At 48.6% G+C, this 9,764-nt stretch overlaps 1 protein-coding gene and 1 pseudogene across 1 annotated transcript; one reads left to right on the top strand and one right to left on the bottom strand.

Annotated features, from left to right (window-relative positions):
• Positions 1 to 3,177: 3,177 nt before the first annotated feature.
• LOC118990231 (protein RCC2-like) lies at positions 3,178 to 5,636 on the bottom strand (annotated as a pseudogene).
• Positions 5,637 to 5,759: 123 nt separating this feature from the next.
• AQP10 (aquaporin 10) lies at positions 5,760 to 9,683 on the top strand. Its single transcript, XM_037050655.1, has 6 exons — positions 5,760 to 5,979; positions 6,380 to 6,506; positions 7,264 to 7,401; positions 7,505 to 7,623; positions 7,872 to 8,089; positions 8,530 to 9,683. The coding sequence occupies exons 1-6, from the start codon at positions 5,875 to 5,877 to the stop codon at positions 8,693 to 8,695; spliced, it is 873 nt and encodes a 290-aa protein (XP_036906550.1). The 5' UTR covers positions 5,760 to 5,874; the 3' UTR covers positions 8,696 to 9,683.
• The last annotated feature ends 81 nt before the right edge of the window (positions 9,684 to 9,764 follow it).

Here is a 9,764-nt window from a genome sequence, read left to right as displayed (position 1 = left end):
AGCCAAACTGGTGGCTTACCAGGGGCCACCTCCCCTGTGTTCTTTATGTCTTTGAGGGTGGCACTAACCTCTTCTGTTTTCCCTAGGATATGGTAGTAGTTTTTTTAATTCATTATTTTGGTGTGGGGCAGTTGCAGACCTCCACTTGGCCTTCATCATTTACTTGTTGGGTCCAGAAACAATAGTGAGTATTGTACGCTATCAAAGGATGTCCATTTCAATTATCTGATGTATGTACACATGGGGAAATGACCACTGGGTGGACCCATGGCCTCAGTCAGTGACTATAACATGAACCAGACCTGAGCTGGGACCCCAGTTATTATCCAAACCCCATATGCTCCTACTCTAACAGGGGGCCGTGGTATAAATTTGGGTTGTCAACTATCAGTGTTAATTTAGATCTTTTGTCCAAAAATCCTCAAAAGGTCTCAGTACTCTCCCAGTTTTTCAATAACGGTCATCAACATAAATGATTTGTGTTGGCATTTTTATCTTTCTCAGTATGGGCCGTCATTTTCCCCAAGCCTCCTAGGACTATCCCAGAGGGGCATTCACCCTGTATCCCAGGGGTCCTGCCAGGATTTACATCCTACATCACAGGAGAGTGCTCCTGTATCAATAAATTCTCCCACACCTAATTTATGTCCCACCTCCCTTGATCCAGCGCTCTGAGTATCCAGTTCCATGTATAATGTCACCAAATCCTGCAGGCACGTATATACATCAGCCAGATCTCGAAACTCCTTTTCTCTCTTTCTCTCTCTCTCCCCCCTTTTAGAGGGCCAGGCATCCTCTTTGGAGCTTTGCTAGAATTTGATTCTTATTTTTGGCCCTATTGCCAGGAAAGTAGGTGGAAATAAATCCTCTAGAGGGTATTATCTTGTAAAGAACCTGCCTCCTTTGAAGCCTCTGTGCGATTTTTATGTAAACCAGAAATGGGCCAATTCTGTAGGCTCAGAGGGTTCAGAGGAATCTGGGGATTCAAGATTCTCAGTTGCATCTACCCAGATGTGCCTACCTCAAGTGTCAGGATTTTACCCCCTTTTTAAAGAACCCTAACCCAGGCATAGGAAATCTCCTGGGGCTGAGAATTCAACCTTTTCTAAAGCTCTGCTACTCATCCAATTAAGATTAGTCCTCCACTCTGATGCCCACTGGATGCAGAGATTAAGATTTCCTTAAACGCTTTCAAGAACCCTGGGTGTCTTTTTCAGTCTGTCTTGACTTGGTGGTCAATTCTACGGAGCCTATAGTTCCCATTTCCTCACACCTCTCAAGTGCCAGCGATACTGCAGTAGGGCATATCGACCAATAACCCCTTCCAGTGGCCACTGCTGACAGTTTCAGTAGCTGCATCACTTCAGCAAGTTAGAGACTATCCATATCCACCTAATACCATAAAAGAGTTCCTTTTGTCAGCCAACAGGTGAATAATTTATCACCCAAATCCCATTTTAGAGTTTACTTGCTAGAACCACTCCTGACACAAACTGTCTTAAATTGGATCTCTTGGAAAAAGACTAAGATGAAGAGACCCATGAACAAGGCTTATTGGGGAGAGCTAGCACTTTCAGGAGATGCAAATGTAAGGAAGTGAGGAAGGCAGGGTTTGGCAGAGGGGGAAACTGACCCACAATGAAAATATAACAGAGGCTTCAGCTGATCCAGTGGGGAACTTAGGAGCTAGAATGCCTCTTCCAAGTTGTCCAAAATTGAGGAAAAGAAGCCAGATCTTCGCATGCCTGCATAAACCAGAAATCGCCTCACCCAAGGTTATAGGACCAGTGGGAGGTCGTGTAACCTTGAGTGAGGTAATTTCCTGCCACAGAAAGCACTGCCCTGAGGGAAGCAGCTGTGTGCTATCAGCATCTGATATTCCCACCGGCTGGAGACTGGTCTCAGTGACCCCCAAGAGGGGACATGGGTGGAGTACTATAGTATTAAATGCATTAAAAGAAGCATTATTGCACACAGATGTGCCCAGAACTGTGCTAGAGCCCATGGAATTACATGACGTGGTTATCAAGAACCTCATAAACTACATACAGTATTTTTAAAAATGTGTATGTTGTCTGTTCCCGTGTACTAGAACATAAGCTCTGGGAGGGCAGGAACTATGTTTTATCACTGTCCCCCAGGTGTCTAGAATTTGATTTGTAGTTGAATTAATCTAATTGGAGGCTTGAGATATGAAGAAGTGGGAAGTGGTTATGTATCATGCAGAACAGCTGTGGCAAGCATCCAAGGAGAGGTGAGGCTCAGCGTGGGTGTGAAGACCTCATCTGGAACCATGGCGCCAAGCTAGGTCATCCTTTACTCAAGGGTGACGCTCTGCATGAAGGAAGTCCAAGTGTTCATCATGTGGGATTTGTTTATTTATTTATTAGCAAATATTTTAGTTAAACATTAAGAGAGAAAAAACACTTTGGAAAGCATACAGAAAAGATAGTTGACGTTGAATCACTTATAAAATGAACCTTAAGGAGTCCATCAAAAATGCACCTTTGGCCCTGGCTGGTGTAGTTCAGTGGATTGAGTGCAAGCTGTGAACCAAGGGTTGCCAGGGTCACCGGTTTGATGCCCAGTCAGGGCACCGGTTGTGGGGCAGATCCCCAGTAGGGGGCGTGCAAAAGGCATGACACATTGGTATTTCTCTCCCTCTCTCCTTCCCTTACCCCTCTCTCTAAAAATAAATAAATAAAACCTTTAAAAAAGTGGGGGGTGTGGTGGGGAGAAAATGCAGACAACTGTAACTGAACAACAATAAAGTGATTTTTTAAAAAGAATAATAAAATATAAATACAAAATAAAAGGTTAAATAAAAATAAAGGCAAAATAAAAAATTAGACAAAAAAAAGAAAAGTTACTTTTAAAAAAATGCACCTTTGGTCAACTTTTGCTTGTTTAAATTCCTCTTGACCTCCTGTCCTAGTGCAGATGAAAATGACAGCTACCATGAGAGGTGTGGCGTTGGAGACTCTGGGACAATCAGAGGGTATGGGGGTTATATACTCTGGCAGTGTCTTTCTTTCTTTGCTTTTTTCTTTCTTTTCCTTCTTTCCATTCCTTCCTTCCTCTTCCTTCCTTCCTTTTTACCTTCCCTCCCTCCCTCCCTCCTTCCATCACCTCTGGAAATTTTTTCATTGCCTTAGGGAGAGAGAAAGGGAGAAAGAAAAATACTGATGCAAGAGAGAGGCACTGAGTGGCTGCTTCCTGTTTGCACCAGGACCAGGGATCCTACACAGCTACCAGGCCATGCTCCAGCCCACTGAGCCACACTGGTCGGGATTTCTCTGGCAGTTTTTTGATCTCCTCAGCCTCACTCTCATCTCTGTTATCACCAAGAAGTGCAAGCAACCCCTGGCAACCTGCTCTGTGAAAATGCCATCCAGTGTCTTCACCTCTTGAGCTGCAGTAGAAGGCCGGGGCTTGTGGTCCACCTGGTCCAGTTCCCTGAAAGTCAGTGAAGACCACTCTTGTCTGCAGCCACAGTGATGCTGCTCTTCCCACAGGCCAGGCTGCGGATTCTCCAGAGGTCCTTCACGGTCTTTGGATACATGGTAGATTCACAGGACATGTTGGTGGCCCCCAGAAATACAGACCACCCACTTCAATGACAGCAAAGGAGCAGGTGTAGCCAGTATAGGTCTGGGATGCCTCACACCCAGGGAAGCTGAACAGCTCTACCAGGCAGGGGACCATCTCGTCCTTCTGCTCAGCATGCCCCAGTCAGCTGTAGCCACTGAAGGCCCAGAAGATGCTCTTCTGGGAGTCAAGGACTACCATGTGGTTAGCACCACAGGCCACATCTCATACGACCACATTGGGGACTGGCAGAAACTGCCCATCTTTTGTCTCCTCGATGAAGATGACCACTTAACAGGATGCCAGCTTGCAGCCGTACTCTGTGCACTGAGTCCCAGCACTGAACTTTCCGTCTGAGTTGTGTCCCACTTGATCATATTCAGGGCACCCAAAGGAACAGAGGTTTCCTTTGCAATCCATTATCATACTGAATTCAGCCCCACAGGCCATTTTGGTAATTGGCTGGCCAATGTACGTTATTTGTGTAAGGCTCAAGACATGTCCTGGTTGCCAAGGCCCAGCTGCCCCATCTTGTTCTCTCCAGATGCAAACACAGAGCTCATTTCTGTTAAGGCCGGGGTGTGGTTCCTCCCACAGGCCACTGACATAATCACTCCATGGCTGAGACCCTCAATGATTCTGGGGGATTCAACTCTCTTGGTGTCACCATATCCTAGCTGCCTCAGCTCCAAAGCTCCCCTTCCATGTTGATAAGGACGCTGTGGGCAGTGTGTGACTCTGAAACCACCATCCACACCTGGACCCCTGACAGGTACTGGTTGATATCTGTGGGCCCCCCACAAATTCTGACCAAGACTGACCAAAAGTTCTTCTTTTTTTTAAAGATTTGGTTTAGCTCTGGCTGGTGTGGCTCAGTGGATTGAGTGTGGGCCTATGAAACCAAAGAGTTGCAGGTTGGATTCCCAGTCAGGGCACATGCCTGGGTTGTGGGCCAGGTCCTGAGTTGGGGGCACATAAGAGGCAACCACACATTGATATTTCTATCCCTCTCTTTCTCTTTCCTTTCCCCGCTCTTTAAAAATAAATAAATAAATAAAATCTTTAAAAAAAATATTTTTTTTTCTGCTCTGGTTGGTGTGGCTTAGTGGATTGAGTGCCAGCCTGCAAACCAAAGGGTCGCCAGTTAGATTCTCAGTCAGGGCACATGCCTGGGTTGTGGGCCAGGCCTCCATAGGGGGCAAGAGGCAAGAGGCAACTACACATTGATATTTCTCTCCCTCTTTCTCTCTCCCCTTCCCTTCTCTCTAAAAATAAATAAAAAATTTAAAAAAGATTTTATTTATTTTTAGGGAGAGAGGATGAGAAAGAGAGAGAAACACTGATTGGTTGCCTCTTATATGTGTGTCCCAACTGAGGACCCCACCCTCAACCCAGGGATGTATCCTGACCGGAATTCAACCAGCAACATTTTCCTTTGCGGGATGATGCCCAACCAACTGAGCTACACTGGCCAGGGCTAGGCACTTCTTTTTGACCAATCAAGTCCCAGTTGATTGCCCCCAAAATCAAAAGCTGCCTTTTGCACTTAGACCCTTCAAGTATGATGAACTCCTTGGTGTGCTCAGTGATCAGGCTTGGCGATGACCGCTGCTTTGCCGCATGCTTGCCCCTACTAGGTGCCCTGTGGAGCTCCCAGCTGCCCTCCTCACCACTGCTGTCATCCATCACAGGGTTTTATTTCTGCAGTCTGTGGTCTTCAGCACAGTCTCTGGATACCTACCTACTGAGTTTTCCAAGCATCCAAATAGTGTGAGGAAAGTCTTCATATTCCACATGAGACGCATTGTAGAATAACAGACGGGCAGTCATAAAATTTGGATTTGAATTCAGACTTACCCATTAACTAGCTGTGTGGACTCGGGGAATTAGAAGGCTCTCTCAATATCCTCATTCAGAGAATGGGAGCAATAGTACTACCTTATACACAGTTGTTTTGAGGACCAAGAGAATTGATGTATATGAAGCAGGGTATTTCCCTTTAATCTTTCAGCATAGGAGGAGGCTGCTCCAGGGAGGAAAGTAGGAACACATGGCACCTGGGCAAATTCCAGGCTCCACCTGTGCACTGAACCCTGCTCACTTGCACATTCTCTCCTTATCTCTAGCTCCCTCCACACGTGCACATGCACTAGCTACCACTCGGGAGCTGAGCTAATTGGTTTTAAAGTCTTTTCCTTATCTTTTCCCCTGGCAGGCGTATATGTGCAGCAGCAGTGTGCCTCTGCAGACAGACGGCGTGGTGACCAGAAACAGGGAATCTTCACCATGTCTCACATTCAGCTCCTGACAAAAGTCAAGGAATGGCTCAAGATCCACAGCCTCCTGGCCCGACAGTGCCTGGCAGAGTTCCTGGGTGTGTTTGTGCTCATGGTAGGCAGGGTAACTGGGGGAAGGTGATGGGAGGTGGGCAAAAGCTTTTGGCACCTCCTGGTGTTCTTATCTCTTTCTCCAAAGTCCTGCTTCCTTTCAACTATCCATCATTTCTCTTCCTGCCCCCTTCCTGTCTCTTATATTCCTCTCCTACTTCTTCCTTTTTATTCCTGTCCCTTTCTGTATCTCATCTTCCTTCCCTTTCTTTACTTTTTTCCAGTTCTCTCATTTCTTTTCCCTTCCCTCTTTCTGCTTTCCCCCCTTCCTTGCTGATTTCTCACATCTGTTCATCAGTGAAACTCTTTTGGCTCGACCCTTCACCTTCCCAGTCCCTTTTCCCTGTAGATTCACCAGGCTCCCTATTCCTGGTTCCTTGCTCCTCATCTTCTCTCCCCACCAGGTCCTCACCCAGGGATCTATAGCCCAGGCTGTCACCAGTAGAGAAAACAAAGGCAACTTCTTCACCATGTATTTGGCTGGCGCTTTGGCTCCTGTGATAGCCACCTACGTGGGTGGTAATGTCTCAGGTGAGGAGGGGGTGCCTGGTCATCAGATGTGCTAGGAAATGTGAGTGTGGGCGTATGGGGATGGTGAAAAGGTGACTCATGGACATTATCTCCTTGAGCTTGATCAGTGTCCTGGACTGAGACACGCCTTTAGCCCAGCCCAGCTCTTCCCCTTTCTGTATCTCTCCGTCTCCCTTCCTCACATTAATCCTCTACTCACCTAGACAGAGACCTCCTCTTGTGTCCCCTCACTGAAGCCCTGGGGTTCATCTTTGCTCAGAACCTTATCTGCTGTCCCCCAGAAACGCCCAGCATCAGTATGCCTGGCTGGAACCTTGAGACACAGGCACTTTAGTGGGAAGAACAGACCTTGGCTTCGTTGTGTGACCTTGATAAGTTGCTTAACTTTGAGATTCAACTTCCTAATTTATATGGTGGGAATAGTAACATCTGCCTTAAGAATTGTGGGGAGTGCCCTCACTGGTGTGGCTCAGTGGATTGAGTGCGAGCCTGCAAACCAAAGGGTTGCCGGTTCAATTCCCAGTCAGGGCTCATGCCTGGGTTGTGTGGGCCAGGTCCCCAGTTGGGGATGCCCAAGAAGCAGTCACACATTTATGTTTCTCCCCCTCTCTTTCTCCCTACCTTCCCTTCTCTAGAAATAAATAAATAAAATCTTAATAAAAAAAAAGAATTGTGGGGAGGAATAGCAATGGTACTTGGTGGTGCCTGTCAGTGACACTTAACAGATACTGTTTTTTTTCCCTCTTGATCCTTGAAGGGGCTCACCTGAACCCAGCCTTTTCCCTGGCCATGTGCCTCCTGGGACGCCTCCCCTGGGCCAAGTTTCCCATTTACTGCTTTGTGCAGATACTGTCTGCTTTCTGTGCCTCCGGAACCACCTATGCGCTCTACTATGGTAACAGGGGGAACAACACTGGGGCATCTGTGTGTGGGCAGGGCTGCCTTGGAATGCTTTGAATGAGAAAGATGGAAATCCTGGGTGTTTGTCTCTCCAACAGATGCCCTACAGACCTATACAGGAGGAAACCTGACAGTGACTGGCCCTAAGGAGACAGCTTCCATCTTTGCCACCTACCCTGCTCCCTATCTGTCCCTGAATAATGGCTTCCTGGATCAGGTAGATGTGAGGGGAAGACCTGGGAGAACCCTGACCTTTATCCCTGTCCTCTGGGCCCCTAGTCTATTGTTAAGTCTCTGGGTGGGATGGGATGTGGAGTGAGGTCTATCTTTGCCCCACTCCCCAACCCAGCTGCCTGTATTGATAAAGTCAGATGACAGAGTGGTGGCCTGGACTGTTTGGGTGAGACAGGGAAGATGGAGCACCTGACAGCTGTTGGGAACCCTTCTGCATCTGTTCACTCCAAGGTTCTGGGCACCGGGATCCTGGTTGTGGGGATCTTGGCCATCGTGGACACACAGAATAAGGGAGTACCTCCAGGTCTGGAGCCTGTGGCGGTGGGGCTGCTGATCCTGACCATCGGGCTGTCCATGGGTGTCAACTGTGGATGCCCACTCAACCCTGCCAGGGACCTTGGCCCACGACTTTTCACTTATGTGGCTGGCTGGGGACCTGAAGTCTTCAGGTATGAGACGACTTCCCCTGGTGCTCTCCTTTCACTCACCTTCCTCCCCTAAAGGCTCTGTTCCCGGGTTCCCCGCTTTCTCCCTTAAATAGTTCTCCAGATCTCTTAGGACAGTACCCCAGTTCTCCCTTTGTCTCTGGTCCTCCTCCTGCCACCCTTTTCACTGACACAGTAAGATTTAGAGTTTGTATTCTGGGACACATGCTACCTCTTTGGGCATCAGTGACCTCATCAGCAAAACAGGTATATTCAGATAACTACCTAAGGCAAGATGCTAGACTAAGCTCTCCTAAATGCTAGGCTTTCACCCCAAGACACTTCTTCCTGGTGTCCATCACCCCAAGAACTGCTTAGAGAGTTCTCTGGCTACTGCCCCCAGTCCTTTGGGGGAAGGCTAGGCGAGTCGCCCCTGATACCTTTCTTTTGTCCTTCTCTTGCAGTGCTGGTAATGGCTGGTGGTGGGTGCCTGTGGTGGCCCCTATGGTGGGGGCCACCGTTGGCACAGCCACATACCACTTGCTGGTGGCTCTGCACCACCCTGAGCCTCCGAATTCAAAGCCAGCTCAGGATGTAGAGTTTGTTCAACATAAAGCCTCAAAGTTGTAAACAACTGCATCTGATTAGGTGCCATAGCATAAGCTATGATTCTGACACAACAGTCCAGTCCTACCTCCCCCATGGACACTGAAGAGGGCCAGAGACCCAGACCTGGCGACAGCAGACTCTGGGAAGCTTCTCTGTTTACTCACCTAGGCTTCCTCCTAAACTGGGAAGGATGCCTGGACAGAGGAACCACGTAGATAAGGTCCAGTCTTCATCCTCTCCTTCCCCAAGGCTATTTTGGTATCCTGCGAACTTCCAAGAACGTAGTTCCTCAAAGCGGCCGTGTAGATAAGGTTCAGTCTCCATCCTCTCCTCCCCCAAGGCTGTTTCGGTATCCTGCGGGCTTCCAAGAATGTGGTTCCTCCAAGCGGCCACCAGAAGATGCACACCCTGGGAATCGGATCGGGAAAGCTGCGGGAATCTGCAGGGTGGTGGGGGCCGACTGTCCGGTGGAGGGGCATAACCCTGGGGACTTCTTCCCAAGCTTAGTCCCCACTGCCTGACTCCCAGTTCTCGTAATCGCAGCGCCTCTGTCCCTAGGTTCAGCCAGCCCCCAGATAACAGGTACAGGTGGGGAAACTGCTTCCACCACGGGGGCGTGGTGAGGTCCGGGCGGCGGGAGGGTGGCGGAGAAGACCGGATGGGTGATGGAACCCAGCCATTCAAGCGCCTAGAAACCCGTGGAGCGAAGGGGAGAAACTGAGGCACAACGCAATACGTGGACATTCTGGGCAAGGTGCAGTACAACGAGACAACCTGGGGGAGGAAAGAAGGCGAAGACACAGAAGGATTCGAGGGAAATGAATAAAGGGTTAAGGGAAGGCTGGCACTGAGGAAAATTCTCGCTGTCCATTGCTTCCCCGGCTCTCATGCCTCTCCCCGAAGAAGACTCCTTTTCAGCAAAGAAGACAGCTTTATCCAGTTGCCTTTCTTTCATATAATACAAATCTCAGAACTGTCTCGCCTCCTGCTTGATTCATGGATGCTTTGGCAGTGGGTGGGCGGAGGACACGACCCGGTCTTCTTGGTTTGCTTAAGACCCTCCCCCATGCCCCGCACAAAGATGGCGGCG

Source organism: Sturnira hondurensis, unplaced genomic scaffold, assembly GCF_014824575.4.
Source record: "Sturnira hondurensis isolate 20B ecotype Veracruz unplaced genomic scaffold, ASM1482457v3 Scaffold0006829, whole genome shotgun sequence".
Classification (NCBI taxonomy): Eukaryota; Metazoa; Chordata; class Mammalia; order Chiroptera; family Phyllostomidae; genus Sturnira; species Sturnira hondurensis.
Note: the sequence above shows the minus strand (reverse complement) of the source record. Positions and strands in the feature narration are given on the sequence as shown.

Excerpts from the sequence above, each read along its gene's own strand:
- AQP10 (XM_037050655.1), top strand. The coding sequence starts at position 5,875 with ATGTCTCACATTCAGCTCCTGACAAAAGTCAAGGAATGGCTCAAGATC. Across the intron at positions 5,980-6,379 it reads TGGGTGTGTTTGTGCTCATG|GTCCTCACCCAGGGATCTAT; the intron begins GTAGGCAGGGTA and ends TCTCCCCACCAG. Across the intron at positions 8,090-8,529 it reads TGGGGACCTGAAGTCTTCAG|TGCTGGTAATGGCTGGTGGT; the intron begins GTATGAGACGAC and ends CTTCTCTTGCAG.